Consider the following 19,119-nt stretch of genomic DNA (forward strand, 5'->3'; position numbering starts at 1 on the left):
TGCTACGCCATCTTGGATGTTCATTACATATCACAACCAGCCCTGATTGCGAGTCCCATAGGGCGGCACACAATTGGCCCAGCGTCGTCCAGGTTTGGCCGGGGTAGGCCGTCATTGTAAATAAGAATTTGTTCTTAACTGACTTGCCTATTTAAATAAAGGTAAAATTTTAAAAAATATATATAAAAAAAATAGGAAAATAGCTTTTTTACCAAATCTAGAAACCTGACATTCCACAAATGACGTTGTAATTTCAATGACAGTTATTCGTATCAACATTTCAGCTTTTATAATAAACTAGACCAATGTCTTTACGGTGTTACATACTGGTTTGTAGTACACAACATGTACTTCAAAAGCAAATATAATTTATGTAGGCCCAATATTGGCTCCATCGCAATCAATTTAATGAATCTTATTTTCTGGTGCTCTTAAATTTCATGTGGTGCTTCTAACTCTTTAAAGTTGATTGCACCAGTGAAATATGTTAATGAAGAGTCCTGTGTGGGATAGTAACAGACCTATAACTAATTCATTAGACCATGAGTCCTGTGTGGGATAGTAACAGACCTATAACTAATTCATTAGACCAAGAGTCCTGTGTGGGATGGTAACAGACCTATAACTAATTCATTAGACCATGAGTCCTGTGTGGGATAGTAACAGACCTATAACTAATTCATTAGACCAAGAGTCCTGTGTGGGATGGTAACAGACCTATAACTAATTCATTAGACCAAGAGTCCTGTGTGGGATGGTAACAGACCTATAACTAATTCATTAGACCATGAGTCCTGTGTGGGATAGTAACAGACCTATAACTAATTCATTAGACCAAGAGTCCTGTGTGGGATGGTAACAGACCTATAACTAATTCATTAGACCAAGAGTCCTGTGTGGGATGGTAACAGACCTATAACTAATTCATTAGACCATGAGTCCTGTGTGGGATAGTAACAGACCTATAACTAATTCATTAGACCAAGAGTCCTGTGTGGGATAGTAACAGACCTATAACTAATTCATTAGACCATGAGTCCTGTGTGGGATGGTAACAGACCTATAACTAATTCATTAGACCATGAGTCCTGTGTGGGATAGTAACAGACCTATAACTAATTCATTAGACCAAGAGTCCTGTGTGGGATAGTAACAGACCTATAACTAATTCATTAGACCATGAGTCCTGTGTGGGATGGTAACAGACCTATAACTAATTCATTAGACCAAGAGTCCTGTGTGGGATAGTAACAGACCTATAACTAATTCATTAGACCATGAGTCCTGTGTGGGATGGTAACAGACCTATAACTAATTCATTAGACCATGAGTCCTGTGTGGGATAGTAACAGACCTATAACTAATTCATTAGACCAAGAGTCCTGTGTGGGATAGTAACAGACCTATAACTAATTCATTAGACCAAGAGTCCTGTGTGGGATAGTAACAGACCTATAACTAATTCATTAGACCATGTCTGTTGCTGTGAATCCTAGTGCTGTGATATTACACACTGTAGAGTTGGTGACTGTTTTGTTCAAATCTACTTCTACTTACGGTCTTCTGTTTGACGTCCCGTTGTGTTTGAGGAGTCAGTCTTTAACCCCCTGCTCTCTGTCCCTCCCCAGGTCTCGTATCCGCAGGGAGCTCTTCATAGAGGAGATTCAGGCTGCAGGGTCAGCGGCAGCAGCTAAAGCAGGGGAGGGGGACAGCTGTGACGGGACTGAGTCCGATGGCACGGTGGAGGGCCGCCACCGGGGGCCTACAGGGCCAGAGGAGCACAAAGAGGCCTCTGAGGACCAGGACATGGAGGTCAGGGTTGAAGCTGGGGTGTCAGGTGGATCCCCTGTCCAGAGAAACTCCACTACCTCAGGTTCGGCCGGGCCGGGCTCCAGCAGCAGCAGCCTCTTCGGCCCCCCTGAGGCAGGTCTCTCTCTCTCAGCCCCAGCGAGTCACACCTCAACCCCGGCGAGGAACCCCAGGGACAATACCCTGCGCAAGAAGAAAGCTGCCAACCTCAACAATATCATCCACAGACTGGAGAAGGCTGCCGGCAAGGAAGACCCGTCTGAGTGGGAGTTCTGAACCTCCCCCCACCCCTCACACCCCTTCTCATGACCTCACAACCTCTGCCCTTTGACCCTCACCCTGGTCTTCTCCTATTGGACAGAAGAGGGCAACAGCCAAAGCCAAGCTTAATGGCCATTTTTATACACAGTCTCTTTCCTGAGAGAAAGGAGAGAAGTGGTTGCCAAACCAAGATATAATGAACTCTGAGAAGACAAAAAGGATTGAATCCTAGGCTCTCTGAATATTGAGTTTAGTTTTGTTACTGAGTAAAGCACTTAGTTGTCCTGCTGGCCACAGGGCCTGCTGTACCCCCACAAACACCATCAGTTACTGGCAGGCTGCACCACAGACAGACAGGCAGGAAGGCAGGCTGACCTGGGGCTGTTTTAAAGGATGGATGGACGCACTCACAGGAAGAGAATTCTTTCATGTGTTAATTTAGAAGAGATCAATTTTTCCCCTGTCAACTCAGTGTCCTGTCCCACAGACCTCCCCTCACGTAGTGACCTCACGTAGTGACCTCACGTAGTGAGCCCAGCCACCTCTTTTCCCACACTGTCCAGTGACTGTTGCAAACCTTCTGCCTTTTTCTCTCTCCACTGATGTGTGTTGTTTTAAGGGTTCACGTGGCTTTTTGACCTTGTTACTCCATTGTGTGTGTGTGTGTGTGTGTGTGTGTGTGTGTGTGTGTGTGTGTGTGTGTGTGTGTGTGTGTGTGTGTGTGTGTGTGTGTGTGTGTGTGTGTGTGTGTGTGTGTGTGTGTGTGTGTGTGTGTGTGTGTGTGGCTGAGGATCAAGATGATTCAGCTGAAGAGAAGAATCAAACCTAAAAAGGCCAAGTTTCCATAGTTACTGAGGGAAGAATGACCCTTTGACCCCTGTGTGGTCCTGCTAGCAGCCATGTGATGGTGCAGAGCAGCGGGATCTCCGGTGCACCACTCAACGGAAGAGGAACCACCTTTTTTTGTTCCCGAGTGTACTCCAATGATGATTTTTATATAACGATTTGGTTGCCACTAAGAGATTGCACAGTCTATTGACTCTAGAGAGTACAAGTTAGATAATTGTTTTTACACAAAAGCAAAAAAGAGAAGAGTTACTGTTTTGGAAACTTAAAAGTGAAACTTGGTTAACTCCCAGTTGAAACATAATATGTGATGAAACGCCGTAGTGAGCTAATGTAGTGATATGTTGTCATTGTTCTGGGTTAGTAAGTGTACACATCACAGTTTAACCAACCTGCTCTGACCTATTGTGTGTCTGCCAATGTTTTCCGCACAAAACATATTTCCAGGTGAAATCAGGAAAACTGGACAAAACAACACGGACATGTCAATATCATCTGTACTGGAAGTCCCAGGTTTGGTCAATAACACAGCCTGCTGTATTAGTCTACATACAGAGAGGCAGGTGGCTTATACTGAAGTCCTACTCCATACACCCTGCTCCACTCCACACTCCCTACTCCATACACCCTGCTCCACTCCACACACCCTACTCCATACACCCTGCTCCACTCCACACACCCTACTCCATACACCCTGCTCCACTCCACACACCCTACTCCATACACCCTGCTCCACTCCACACACCCTACTCCATACACCCTGCTCCACTCCACACACCCTACTCCATACACCCTGCTCCACTCCACACTCCACACACCCTACTCCATACACCCTGCTCCACTCCACACACCCTACTCCATACACCCTGCTCCACTCCATACACCCTACTCCATACACCCTGCTCCACTCCACACACCCTACTCCATACACCCTGCTCCACTCCACACACCCTACTCCATACACCCTGCTCCACTCCACACACCCTACTCCATACACCCTGCTCCACTCCACACACCCTACTCCATACACCCTGCTCCACTCCACACACCCTACTCCATACACCCTGCTCCACTCCACACACCCTACTCCACACACCCTACTCCATACACCCTGCTCCACTCCACACACCCTGCTCCACTCCACCCATCCTACTCCATACACCCTGCCCCACTCCACACATCCTACTCCACACACCCTACTCCACACACCCTACTCCACACACCCTACTCCACACATCCTACTCCACACACCCTACTCCACACACCCTACTCCACACATCCTACTCCACACATCCTACTCCACACATCCTACTCCACACACCCTACTCCAGACACTTCTCCAGGGCTACAATCCCCTGTCCTTCATTCCACACGCTGTCACACTAGACTATGGGTCACATGGAGTGTACGGTAGCTGTATGCTGTGTTTGTACATTCTGTAGCTAGTACTGTACACCTATTGGTTTAGATCTTTATGAAAACTCTCCCTCACCCCCTCTCTCTCTCCCTAACCCCTCTCTCCCTCCCTTACCCCTCGATCTCCCTCCCTCCCTTACCCCTCCCTCTCTCTCGTCCCCCCCCTTACCTTTCCCTCCCTCCCTCTCTCGTCCCTCCCTTACCCCTCTCACTCCCTCTCTCTTCCTCCCTCCCTCTCTCTTCCTCCCTACCTCTCTTTTGTCCCTCCCTCTCTCGTCCCTCCCTTACCCCTCCCTCTCTCTCGTCCCTCCCTTACCCCTCCCTCTCTCTCTCGTCCCTCCCTCACCCCTCCCTCCCTTTCGTCCCTCCCTCACCCCTCCCTCCCTTTCTCTCGTCCCTCCCTTACCCCTCTCTCCCTCCCTTACCCCTCTCTCTCGTCCCTCCTCACCCCTCCCTCTCTTTCCCTCTCTCCCTCCCTTACCCCTCTCTCTCGTCCCTCCCTCACCCCTCCCTCTCTCTCCCTCCCTCCCTTACCCCTCTCCCTCCCTCCCTCTCTTTCCCTCCCTCTCTCTCTTTCCCTCCCTCCCTCTCTTTCCTTCCCTCCCTCCCTTACCCCTCATAAACATCCTCTCTTAGTGCCTGTCAGTCCACTGCCTCTCCGTCGTGTGTGTGTGTTTTTTAATGTTCTGAATGGGGTCGTTTCTCGTACGTACTTGCACACACTTAAGAGTGCACAACTGCCACTCACCATTTCTACTATAAGCTGTTTTCTGGGTTATTATTATTATTATCATGAAGTAGTGTGATATTATTTTACTGTAGACTCTTTGTATGGTCATATCGTACGTATAGTTTGGTTTTTATTCAGCTTAAGTGCTGTATTGTTCATTTAATGTTTTATTATTTGACTTGATGTTTTTATTGCATAATGGATTACCTGAGGGCAACTACTTTTTTTGTGTGTGGTGGGGGGGGGGCTGAGACTGCCGGCAGTATTGGGTAATATTTACAAGATGTAGTTTGTTCTCATACGTTTGTATATTGATGAATTCTGAAGTTTATTGGACGTGTCATTTACGTTGTTTTTACATGACATGGAATCTACAGTACATGCTCAGGCATTGACTGTTTCCCTCACGGCGCTTAAGCTCTTTATCGTTGAATCAAACGATACATCTACAAGACAAGATTACACACAATATCTCTTGGCACTATATCCAAAATCACAGAATATCGCTTAGAACTATCTATTAGATTAGGGGTTTCTAAACTTTTTCAGCTCAAGACCCAAATGAGAAATTGACCATCTTCCCGTGAACAAAATCATCCTACAACGACCCAAATTAAGAAGAAATAGTATGTGATTATAGATGTATTCTCATAATTCGGGACCCACCTCACTTGCCCAGGGCCCGCTTTGGGTCCCCACCTATATTTTTAAGAAACCCTTAACTAGATCAGAAAGTATCTCTTGGCACTATCTCCTAGATCAGAAAGTATCTCTTGGCACTATCTCCTAGATCAGAAAGTATCTCTTGGCACTATCTCCTAGATCAGAGAGTATCTCTTGGCACTATCTCCTAGATCAGAGAGTATCTCTTGGCACTATCTCCTAGATCAGAAAGTATCTCTTGGCACTATCTCCTAGATCAGAGAGTATCTCTTGGCACTATCTCCTAGATCAGAAAGTATCTCTTGGCACTATCTCCTAGATCAGAGAGTATCTCTTGGCGCTATCTCCTAGATCAGAGAGTATCTCTTGGCGCTATCTCCTAGATCAGAAAGTATCTCTTGGCACTATCTCCTAGATCAGAGAGTATCTCTTGGCGCTATCTCCTAGATCAGAAAGTATCTCTTGGCGCTATCTCCTAGATCAGAGAGTATCTCTTGGCACTATCTCCTAGATCAGAGAGTATCTCTTGCCACTATCTCCTAGATCAGAGTATCTATATCTCCCAATGTCTTATGGTGTCTCGTTGGGGCAACAGCATGCTTTCCCTTTCACAGGCTCCACATACACAGGCGCCCCATACACAGGCGCCACATACACCGCCGCCACATACACCGGCGCTGTCTGAAGAACACGGTGCAGTGAAGTCATACAGGGGGCCTTGATGTACAGCAGGGGGCTTTTAGAAGAATCACTGTACCTTGTTGCTGCTGTCTATTTTTCCTGTTAGTCGGTATGTTTTGTCAAAATGGTGTCTGGTGATAGGAAATAGACTCATGACAACTAGTCTTGATTGATCTCGGCCCAGAGAATCATCTCTGCCGAATTGAGATTGAAAGAGTATATATTTAAGGAAATAAGGAAGTGTTCTTTTACAGAGTTGTATCCGTCGTGTCCCTTATGTTGTCTGCTCCATACATTACAGACTGTATGGCCTCGCCAACCTCCGAAGCATTATCCATCCATCATAACACTGTTATTGATTGATCTGATATAGTAATACTGTTGTTATGCAGTGGTAGAAGCAGCCCGTTTCCATAGCAGCCATAACAGACCCATCCGTAGACACACCAAGCACTTACTGTGACTGGGGGGCTGCTAAGCAAGCCCCTCCTGTTCAGCTCAGCACTCCAAGGAACTCTGGGAAATGTATGCCTTTCACACGTGGTTCCAAACCAAACACGGGCTCTTTACTCACGACCTGCAGCCCAGCACGACACTGCTTCTTTATACTGTGTTTGACTTACAACGCCTGGTGACAACACTTAGCCAGCAGCACCCAGGGGACCTGGTTCTAAACCAAAACCCTTCATTATACTGCGTCTCCTTAGCCAATCTCCTGACATCATTTCACACCTCTCACCATTGGTTGTGGCTGGTAGCCCTACTCCCTGGTGTCCAATGGCTGGTAGCCCTACTCCCTGATGTCCAATGGCCTGTAGCCCTACTCCCTGATGTCCAATGGCCGGTAGCCCTACTCCCTGATGTCCAATGGCCTGTAGCCCTACTCCCTGATGTCCAATGGCCGGTAGCCCTACTCCCTGATGTCCAATGGCCTGTAGCCCTACTCCCTGATGTCCAATGGCCGGTAGCCCTACTCCCTGATGTCCAATGGCCTGTAGCCCTACTCCCTGATGTCCAATGGCCGGTAGCCCTACTCCCTGATGTCCAATGGCTGGTAGCCCTACTCCCTGGTGTCCAATGGCCGGTAGCCCTACTCCCTGATGTCCAATGGCTGGTAGCCCTACTCCCTGATGTCCAATGGCCTGTAGCCCTACTCCCTGATGTCCAATGGCTGGTAGCCCTACTCCCTGGTGTCCAATGGCTGGTAGCCCTACTCCCTGATGTCCAATGGCTGGTAGCCCTACTCCCTGATGTCCAATGGCTGGTAGCCCTACTCCCTGATGTACAATGGCTGGTAGCCCTACTCCCTGATGCCCAATGGCTGGTAGCCCTACTCCCTGATGTCCAATGGCTGGTAGCCCTACTCCCTGATCACACAGGGCAGTGCTGTCATCAGCCGTGGACCGCTGTTCAACTGATGCTTTAGTGAAAGAGAGCTTTGACCTGGGTGTTGATGAGACTATATTTTGGAGGCTGTAGTTCCATTTCATTGTCTTGTGTAGCAGTGCTTCTCAGATCCTCCTTTCACTCTTATGATATTTGCTCATATCACAATTATGGCTACATAAATCTGAACCATTAAAAATGGTTTGAATACAGCACCATTTCAGACACACAGTGTACTATTACTATATTGTAGCATCACAGCTGCTTTATAACAGGTGTTCATACCGTCTGTAATGTAGGTGCAGTTTACCATAGTCCACTTCTATCTCGAATCGATGTTTGTTATGATCTGACGGAATCCTATTTAGTAAGTCGTTTATATCGTCACGGAAACCAAATGGGTGCCGTCTGTGTCAGGTCAGATGTCCTGTCAGTATGATGCAGTCAGGATTGACCGTCACTCTCTGTATGACTGGCCGCACTTCCCAGAGCCGACAGCTGTTCTCCAAACGGCTCCTTGTTCTCGACATAATGCACCGAGTCTCTAAAAGGCATTTATCTTGTGCTTCTCTCCTCATCCACTGCCAATGGACCGGTCTCTCTAATCATTTTTCATGAAGACTGTCGGAACAAATTGCATCGATTGTCATCTTCGTTTTTTTGGTACTTTTTTTTGTGGCTTATTTGTGTTTCTCAGCACCTTTGCTGTCAACATTTAAAGGGTCAAGTTTGGTGGCATTCAAGAGATTCTGTGTAGAAGGGGATCTGCTGTGTGTTTGGTTGTACGTGTCTTTTGGGTTGGTTATCTACACAGTCAGTTTCCTCTAGGAGGTGGTCACTTTCTGGAAGCCTAAGTCGAGTTTTCAGATTAGACTGTACGAGGTTCCGCCTGCAGTGTCTGATGGGAAGATGGGAAAAGGTTGTTTTGTGATAAATATTCTAATCTGGCTTTTACCTGCTGAACAATTTGATGTTATTGTCCAATTTGATTGGGTTTATTTTGTTTGGTGAGGGAGGGAGGGAGGGGAATTCAGGAATTTTCCATCCACAGATATTTTTCTATAAAGCTAAATCAGATGATTCTATACACTGTCGTATAAAACGCTGTACAGATGCAACAGACTGTATGTCATGTTAAAGTCTCCTGAAGTTGTAAAACATTGTTATTGTTCGTTCTATTGAAGTAGTAGTAGTTGTTAGTGTATGTGGTTGTAGAGGCGGTCTGGACCGCACCACTGGACTCCATATCAGGACTAGAAAAAACAATGCTCTGTTTTCTAATACTTTTTAAAAGACATGTTATTGAAGTGGATTTTTGTAAGAAGGAAAATACTTTCAGAATCATTGGTATACACAGCACACACACACACACACACACTTCCTCTTTCTCACAGCACAATACACATCACACTGGAGAATGTTGTGTTTATCGGGCCCCTATCTATGCCCCTCATGGAACGCTCCTATTTCAGGCTGTTAGTTGACACTCACACCTCTGATATATATATATAATATATGAATATAATCATTTTGTTTCTACCTTGTCTGTCTCTACTGGCTCTGCTCTGTCAGTAGCTGGATGAGGAGACTGGCTAGAATGGCCCAGTTAGTAAAAGGCACTGGACCAGGGTTGGAGTCAAGTCCATTTAAATTCCTGTCAATTCAGAAAGTAAACCAAATTCTAAATGTTCCCCAATTTGAAAAAGCATCGAAGATAAGTGGAATTTCAGTATGCTTCCTGAATAAAATGTCATTTAAATAGAATTGACCCCCAACCCTGCACTGGACTGACTTCCTGTTTATTGAATTGTCATACTGTCCAGTCATTAGCTGGCTACTTGTGGTTTGGACAATGGATTCCCATAATGAGATTACCAAGTCCGCTTGAACGTTTCCTGTTTCCTGTTATTATTTCTGACCAGAACACACTAATGGGTTTTTATGGAAAAAGCAGTTGTATACAGAGATTAAGCATTTTTCAAGTTAAAATATCAACCCCAAAAAAAAAGGTTGTTCCGATCACTGCACAAAATCCACATATCATTCACAAGCTAAGCCACGTTCTATTTAATATTCTTATCAATATGATATCAGCCATTTAAGATGAAATGAAACTTTGGTTGAAGTGAACTTTTGGTGAGAAACGTCTAACCCAAATTCTCCCTACACCGTTTCCCACTCTTGAGATCAGCACAGAGTAAGTTGTAAACCAAAATGAAGAGATGGGGTTTATCCTTACCTCTTCACAAAGCTTTAATATGCTTTCGGTGGCTTGAACCAATCATTTGTTTGTGTCAGTTCAGAGTGAAGCGTTATAATTTGTTATTTTCTGTCAGCAACCATTTGTTGTTGAAGTCTTCTCATCCTATTCCCGGTCACTTGTTTGTGTTTCAGTGTATTCAACCCGGTCTCAGAGCATTTTGTATTATTCTGTGCGTAAATCCGTGACACTCCATTGGTCGAGTATGTTACAGATGGGCATATAACGCGAACGTCTAGCAACCCGAAGGTTGCGAGTTCGAATCTCATCACGGACAACTTTAGCGTTTTGTTAATTCGTAACATTGTACTTTTGCAAATTCGTAACATATATATTACGAATTGTAATTCGTAACATATCATACAAAATGGGGGATGGACATCCACAAATTAATACCATATGAAACGTAACATATCATCGAAATTGGAGCGTCTCGGATTTACATACAGAAAAAATACGAAATGCTCTGAGACCAGGTTGGTGTTTTGTATGGTTGTTAAAAGGATGACTAGGAGATCCTAGCTAGCACTTGGGGTTGCTCCAAACATTTTTCTGAACCTGCTTTCATTGGCCTTGCCTTGGGTTTGCTTGTTTCCGTTGAATATTTTTCTGTCATGTTGTCTGTTCTCAGCGCTGTAAGACAGCCCCTTACACAACATGGAGAAGCAATATCACTGTAATAAACATGTAGTGTTGTTAATAGGATTATTCACTTGCACTCTAGGTGTAATAATTGAAGTAAATCTCTTTTATACAAACACAGATGGCGTTGTCTTTGTTTGAAGTTTCTGCCATCTCATTCCCTACTGAAGGATGTGACGCCACGATGCTCTACAATTACTTTGTTGACCTCGTTTCCCTCGGTTTCCCTCCCTCATCTTTTAACTGGGGCGGCAGGTAACCTAGCGGTTAAGAGAGTTGGGCCAGTAGCCCGAAAGGTCGCTGGTTCGAATCCCCGAGCAGACTAAAAGGGAAATCTGTCGATATGCCCTTGAGTAAGGCAGTTAACCCCTAACTGTTCCTGTAAGTCGGTCTGGATAAGAGCATCTGCTAAATTACTAAAATGTAAACGTTAAATCAGGATTATACCTCTAGGGCCATTCGTTCCAGTCAGACTGGTTTGGATTTCTCCCTGAACAATATGGCTGACATTTTCACCCCATTCTGGATCTTTGAGGGTTCAAAAATGTACCTTTTTTTTTTAATGACATCGCACACAGAGAGGGACAGACACACACACACAGAGACACACACACAGAGAGACAGACACACACACACACACACAGAGAGACAGACACACACACACACAGAGAGAGACAGACACACACACAGACAGACAGACAGACACACACACACACAGAGACAGACACACACACACACACACAGAGACAGACAGACACACACACACAGAGAGAGACAGACACACACACACAGAGACAGACACACACACACACACAGAGACATTTTAGGCAGAAGCCTAACTTTGAAAGTGTCCTTTTAACAAACAAGCCAGTTAGGACAGAACTTTGTTCAGACAAGAACCTGTTTCGTCCTGTGTTTGGTAAATTCTTCAGCACCTGTTTCATCCTGTGTTTGGTAAGTGTTCATCAGCACCTGTTTCGTCCTGTTTTTGGTAAGTGTTCTTCAGCACCTGTTTCGTCCTGTGTTTGGTAAGTGTTCATCAGCACCTGTTTCGTCCTGTGTTTGGTAAGTGTTCATCAGCACCTGTTTCGTCCTGTGTTTGGTAAGTGTTCTTCAGAACCTGTTTCGTCCTGTGTTTGGTAAGTGTTCTTCAGCACCTGTTTCGTCCTGTGTTTGGTAAGTGTTCATCAGCACCTGTTTCGTCCTGTGTTTGGTAAGTTCTTCAGCACCTGTTTCGTCCTGTGTTCTTCAGAAGCCCAGGTAAAATGTCTCGTGGAGTAATCGAGACCCACGGCTGTTGACGTCTGAACCCGCTAAGTGACTGACTGAGGAGCTACATATGACCAGAACGTACAGATGTTATATGTGTCTGAAAAGGAATTGAATGTATTGTAAGCCTCAGCACTGATGATCTGTAATGATGTGTGTTTAACCGGGCTGTCCTCCGTCTCCACGCGTTCCCTCCACAGGACGCTACGCTGACCTGCAGCTGGAGTTCTCGTCTGCGGTCCGGAACAGCGCCGAGCAGAAGGAGCTCATCCTCAAACTGGAACACGACCTGAGCAGCATCCAGAACATGTCCTCCCTGTCACGCCCTGATGCTGAGGTTAGTCGTTCACCTCCATGACCTTTCACCTCCATGACCCTGCGACATCACCACCAGCCTGGTGTTAGTCTCCCCATCACTGGGATGCACATAGGTCCCTATTCAGACGAGAGAAGTTGACTTAAGTCCGAATCGGGTCCTGAACCCCAAATGACCCCATGTCTAATCTGTTCTTATTAGTGTAAAGAATTTAAATGCGCTTTAAATAAAGATTGATTTCATGTTTTCTCCACCAGGGGTCTGACCTGACTAGCATGATTGACAGCATCCCTGAGCCAATCAGAGAGGCCACTGCCATGTTTACAGGTATGTCGTAGGAGCTGTGTGTGTCTATAACAGTGGCGGGTGTGTCTATAACAGTGCTGTGTCCCTCCCCCCCAGGTGTGGCCCCCCAGGGGGAGCTGCCTCAAGGCCAGATGGACTCTCTCCTCTCCATAATCTCCAGCCAGAGAGAGAGGTTCCGCTCACGCAACCAGGAGCTGGAGGCTGTGAGTCCCACTCATATATATATATATATATACACACACACACTGACTTTCCACCCTCTTTCTTAACCCCCTTCCCTCTCTGTGTCCTCCAGGAGAGTCGTTCCGTGCAGGTGACCATGCAGGCCCTGCAGAGTGAGCTGGACAGCCTGCGTGCCGACAACATCAAGCTCTACGAGAAGATCAAGTTCCTCCAGAGCTACCCTGGCAGGGTGAGTAGGTTCCTCCAGAGCTACCCTGGCAGGGTGAGTAGGTTCCTCCAGAGCTACCCTGGCAGGGTGAGTAGGTTCCTCCAGAGCTACCCTGGCAGGGTGAGTAGGTTCCTCCAGAGCTACCCTGGCAGGGTGAGTAGGTTCCTCCAGAGCTACCCTGGCAGGGTGAGTAGGTTCCTCCAGAGCTACCCTGGCAGGGTGAGTAGGTTCCTCCAGAGCTACCCTGGCAGGGTGAGTAGGTTCCTCCAGAGCTACCCTGGCAGGGTGAGTAGGTTCCTCCAGAGCTACCCTGGCAGGGTGAGTAGTTTCCTCCAGAGCTACCCTGGCAGGGTGAGTAGGTTCCTCCAGAGCTACCCTGGCAGGGTGAGTAGTTTCCTCCAGAGCTACCCTGGCAGGGTGAGTAGTTTCCTCCAGAGCTACCCTGGCAGGGTGAGTAGTTTCCTCCAGAGCTACCCTGGCAGGGTGAGTAGTTTCCTCCAGAGCTACCCTGGCAGGGTGAGTAGTTTCCTCCAGAGCTACCCTGGCAGGGTGAGTAGTTTCCTCCAGAGCTACCCTGGCAGGGTGAGTAGTTTCCTCCAGAGCTACCCTGGCAGGGTGAGTAGTTTCCTCCAGAGCTACCCTGGCAGGGTGAGTAGTTTCCTCCAGAGCTACCCTGGCAGGGTGAGTAGTTTCCTCCAGAGCTACCCTGGCAGGGTGAGTAGTTTCCTCCAGAGCTACCCTGGCAGGGTGAGTAGTTTCCTCCAGAGCTACCCTGACAGGGTGAGTAGTTTCCTCCAGCTACCTGATTCTGTGCAATAGAAACTGGTTTTTGTTGCAAAACGTTTTTAGTTTGGGGAAAACGGTTTCCGTTGCAAAATGTTTTTGCAACAGACTAAACATTTTGCTGCGGTCTGCGACGAGTGACCTCTCTGTTGTAGTGTTGTTTTCTTTTGACTGACTTCCTGACTGACTGATCTGTCTCCCCCTACAGGCTAGACTGACTTCCTGACTGACTGATCTGTCTCCCCCTACAGGCTGGACTGACTTCCTGACTGACTAATCTGTCTCCCCCTACAGGCTGGACTGACTTCCTGACTGACTAATCTGTCTCCCCCTACAGGCTGGACTGACTTCCTGACTGACTGATCTGTCTCCCCCTACAGGCTGGACTGACTTCCTGACTGACTGATCTGTCTCCCCCTACAGGCTGGACTGACTTCCTGACTGACTGATTTGTCTCCCCCTACAGGCTGGACTGACTTCCTGACTGACTAATCTGTCTCCCCCTATAGGCTGGACTGACTTCCTGACTGACTAATCTGTCTCCCCCTACAGCCTGGACTGACTTCCTGACTGACTAATCTGTCTCCCCCTATAGGCTGGAGGCAGTGATGACACGGTTACGGTGCGTTACTCCTCCCAGTATGAGGAGAGACTGGACCCCTTCGCCTCCTTCAGCAAGAGGGTGAGGACAACCACACACACTTTAGGCAGATTGTGTATTGGTTAGTATGTGTTGATGTGTATTGGGCAGTATGTGTTGATGTGTATTAGGCAGCATGTGTAGATGTGTATTGGGCAGTATGTGCTGATGTGTATTGGGCAGTATGTGGTGATGTGTATTGGGCAGTATGTGGTGATGTGTGTTGGGCAGTATGTGGTGATGTGTATTGGGCAGTATGTGGTGATGTGTATTGGGCAGTATGTGGTGATGTGTATTGGGCAGTATGTGTTGATGTGTATTGGGCAGTATGTGGTGATGTGTATTGGGCAGTATGTGCTGATGTGTATTGGGCAGAATGTGCTGATGTGTATTGGGCAGTATGTGGTGATGTGTATTGGGCAGTATGTGTTGATGTGTATTGGGCAGTATGTGGTGATGTGTATTGGGCAGTATGTGGTGATGTGTATTGGGCAGTATGTGTTGATGTGTGTTGGGCAGTATGTGTTGATGTGTATTGGGCAGTATGTGGTGATGTGTATTGGGCAGTATGTGTTGATGTGTATTGGGCAGTATGTGGTGATGTGTATTGGGCAGTATGTGCTGATGTGTATTGGCCAGTATGTGGTGATGTGTATTGGCCAGTATGTGCTGATGTGTATTGGGCAGAATGTGCTGATGTGTATTGGGCAGTATGTGGTGATGTGTATTGGGCAGTATGTGTTGATGTGTATTGGGCAGTATGTGGTGATGTGTATTGGGCAGTATGTGGTGATGTGTATTGGGCAGTATGTGTTGATGTGTGTTGGGCAGTATGTGTTGATGTGTATTGGGCAGTATGTGTTGATGTGTATTGGGCAGTATGTGCTGATGTGTATTGGGCAGTATGTGGTGATGTGTATTGGGCAGTATGTGGTGATGTGTATTGGGCAGTATGTGTTGATGTGTATTGGGCAGTATGTGTTGATGTGTATTGGGCAGTATGTGCTGATGTGTATTGGGCAGTATGTGGTGATGTGTGTTGGGCAGTATGTGTTGATGTGTATTGGGCAGTATGTGTTGATGTGTGTTGGGCAGTATGTGTTGATGTGTATTGGGCAGTATGTGGTGATGTGTATTGGGCAGTATGTGTTGATGTGTATTGGGCAGTATGTGCTGATGTGTATTGGGCAGTATGTGGTGATGTGTGTTGGGCAGTATGTGTTGATGTGTATTGGGCAGTATGTGTTGATGTGTATTGGGCAGTATGTGTTGATGTGTATTGGGCAGTATGTGCTGATGTGTGTTGGGCAGTATGTGTTGATGTGTATTGGGCAGTATGTGTTGATATGTGTTGGGCAGTATGTGTTGATGTGTATTGGGCAGTATGTGTTGATGTGTATTGGGCAGTATGTGCTGATGTGTATTGGGCAGTATGTGCATTGGGCAGTATGTGCTGATGTGTATTGGGCAGTATGTGGTGATGTGTATTGGGCAGTATGTGTTGATGTGTATTGGGCAGTATGTGCTGATGTGTGTTGGGCAGTATGTGGTGATGTGTGTTGGGCAGTATGTGTTGATGTGTATTGGGCAGTATGTGTTGATGTGTGTTGGGCAGTATGTGTTGATGTGTATTGGTCAGTATGTGTTGATGTGTATTGGGCAGTATGTGGTGATGTGTATTGGGCAGTATGTGGTGATGTGTGTTGGGCAGTATGTGGTGATGTGTGTTGGGCAGTATGTGTTGATGTGTATTGGGCAGTATGTGTTGATGTGTATTGGGCAGTATGTGTTGATGTGTATTGGGCAGTATGTGCTGATGTGTATTGGGCAGTATGTGGTGATGTGTATTGGGCAGTATGTGGTGATGTGTATTGGGCAGTATGTGGTGATGTGTATTGGGCAGTGTGTGGTGATGTGTATTGGGCAGTATGTGTTGATGTGTATTGGGCAGTATGTGGTGATGTGTATTGGGCAGTATGTGGTGATGTGTATTGGGCAGTATGTGCTGATGTGTATTGGGCAGTATGTGCTGATGTGTATTGGGCAGTGTGTGTTGATGTGTATTGGGCAGTATGTGGTGATGTGTATTGGGCAGTATGTGTTGATGTGTGTTGGGCAGTGTGTGTTGATGTGTATTGGGCAGTATGTGGTGATGTGTATTGGGCAGTGTGTGTTGATGTGTATTGGGCAGTATGTGGTGATGTGTATTGGGCAGTATGTGGTGATGTGTATTGGGCAGTATGTGGTGATGTGTATTGGGCAGTGTGTGTTGATGTTGTTGAGACTCATCATGTGTGTTTACAGGAACGCCAGCGCAGATACCTGAGCCTCAGCCCCTGGGACAAGGTTACACTCAGCCTGGTGAGTCTCTCACACACACACACACACACACACACACAAACACACACACACAGGGGCTGTATGTACTGTATGTACTATATGTGTATATATACAGTATGTATGTATATTATTGTACTGCTCTAGGGATATCATTTACTATTATGTATTGATGATTTTTACCTTACATTTGTTTATTCTTTATGCGATGCGCACTGCAGAGAACACCAGAAGAAGAGTGATCATTTAATTACCACAGTGAATTATTCTAATGTTTGTTTATGCGTCAATCAATCCCAAAAGGGACGGGTTGCCAACTGACGTTCACAGATAGATATGTGTGAACAAACGGTAGTAATTCACCCATGTGTTTTAGGGTCGTGGTATTCTCTCCAACAAGATGGCCAGAACCATTGCTTTCTTTTACACCCTCTTCCTGCATTGCCTGGTCTTCCTGGTATGTAACCTTTCACCTCCCACCACCACAGTGCCCATTGGCTATTCAGAGATGTCAGTGCTGATGTCATAATGTGTGTTTGTCTGTGTTCTCAGGTGCTGTATAAGACTGCCTGGAGTGAGAGCATCGGTCGAGACTGCTCTGCCTTCTGTGCTAAGAAGTGAGTACTTCATTCTGTCTTCCTCCCCGCGAGCAGAACAGCGGTGTCAGTTAGGCTTGCCTTTCATTCTATCCATCTCTTCTTCTTTCAATCCCCTCCCCTCTTGTCCGTCTGCCAGGTACTCGGATCACCTACATCGTTTCCATGAGAACGGGGACAACCTGTGATGAGCACGTGGCAGTGATGTCAACAGGGATGTCAACAAGTCGTCGTGGCGAGGCTAAGGACAGACTGGAAAAGCAGCTTTATTTTCTCCAGTAGCTGCTTTTGCCCACTATGGGGTGTGCTTTCTCTCTGCTTTGGGGGAGGGGGGGGGGGGGGGAGAGACTAAGGGGAAGTGGCTGACATGCAAACTCAAATTACAATTTCCAATTAGGTTAAGAGTTTGGTTAAGGTTAGGGTTAATGTAAAAGTCAGTTATAGATGTTGACTAGTCAGGCTGTCAGAAAAATCCCCTTAGGCTCTCTCCCCAGTGTCAAGGCATAGAAACTAACTGCTTATGAAAGAGAATTTAACCAAGTTTGTCAGACATTTTGTCACACCTTAGACCATGTTGTGTGAAAATGTCAAACTTTGATTTAAAGAGTAAACTATTCGTCTAAGGTCTTGGATAGTCCTCTGCTACTTTAACATTGATATGTTAAAGAAGAATGTTAATTAACTAAAGACAATAATTTTTAAGAGAAGTTGAGAATCTGTATTTGATAGAAATTGATTAAAGTTTAAATCGAACTTAACAATGGTGTCTTACCATTTGCTAGTACCAAAAGGGATCAATATGTTTAGTTTTGCTATGTTCTGTCCTAGCCTGTAGTCTCCTATACTGATATTATTAAACAAGTGATTTTGATGAATGAAGAACTGATTGACAAGAGGGGTGTTTGGTTTCCTTTGATTTGGGTCATTTTTAGGGTGTTGAGGAATATTGTGAAAGTACGTGTGTATTTGTGAAAGGATTTGAATATTACAATTGCAATACAACTTAAAGAGATCATGTTTAAAGATGAAGTTCCATCTTTGGCTTTTACATTTCCCTCTTTGAGATTACATAGTTGAGTAAAATGGGAAGAATTATCACAGCACCTGTAATTGCTATAAATCTGATTTATCACAGCACCTGTAATTGCTATAAATCTGAATTATCACAGCACCTGTAATTGCTATAAATGTCTGAATTGAACTAGATTGGCAGTATGGTTTAACTTGTATCTTATGTTGAAGTGTATCTGTGTCATGACATGCTGTTGTTTTCTTGGGGTGGGTGTCCAGGCAGGGACGTTGTTTCCAGTCAGATGAATAGGGGTGATGTGGTTGTGTTGAGGGGTCTTTGGCTCCTAGATTGATGGATTTAGACAGATGACATCACACAGGTCATGATTTCTGTTGCAGTAGTTCACATGAAGGTTTGCTGAGTCATGTGATTGACTATTATGATGAAATAGATTCTTATATTCCAACCTCCTCCCTCCACTTGCTGTTAGGACATGTACTAACTTGAGCTGCAAACCATATATCACTCTCATCACCATTCGCTATCATTCTAAATAAACTCTATGCATTTACCTGTGTGTTTTGGTCACAATGTGGGATGTCACAATATGTGGAATGATTAACCTTTATTTAAGCAGGGAGTCATAGAAATGGAATCAATTTATATGGATGTTACAATGTGAATCATAATGACGTCACAATGATCAATGTCTAAGTGATGTCACAATGAGTGATGTCAGATTCATAATGATGTCACAATAAGTGGTGCCAAAATG

General features: G+C 45.8%; 1 protein-coding gene across 8 annotated transcripts in view; it reads left to right on the forward strand.

Annotated features, from left to right (window-relative positions):
* cux1b (cut-like homeobox 1b) overlaps positions 1–18,915 on the forward strand; it is a 171,585-nt gene extending 152,670 nt beyond the window's left edge. For 7 of the 8 annotated variants that reach the window (XM_071358038.1, XM_071358036.1, XM_071358037.1 and 4 more), the window contains one exon: positions 1,629–10,814. In XM_071358038.1, the coding sequence (XP_071214139.1) occupies positions 1,629–2,085 (457 nt within the window). In that variant the 3' untranslated portion in view covers positions 2,086–10,814. Of the gene's footprint in view, positions 1–1,628; positions 10,815–12,163; positions 12,301–12,536; positions 12,607–12,681; positions 12,789–12,880; positions 12,998–14,354; positions 14,442–16,703; positions 16,761–17,112; positions 17,194–17,288; positions 17,354–17,471 lie in introns of those variants that run through there. The other variant, XM_071358043.1, reaches the window with a different exon arrangement.
* The last annotated feature ends 204 nt before the right edge of the window (positions 18,916–19,119 follow it).

The sequence above is a fragment of the Salvelinus alpinus genome, chromosome 21 (genome assembly GCF_045679555.1).
Source record: "Salvelinus alpinus chromosome 21, SLU_Salpinus.1, whole genome shotgun sequence".
Lineage (NCBI taxonomy): Eukaryota > Metazoa > Chordata > Actinopteri > Salmoniformes > Salmonidae > Salvelinus > Salvelinus alpinus.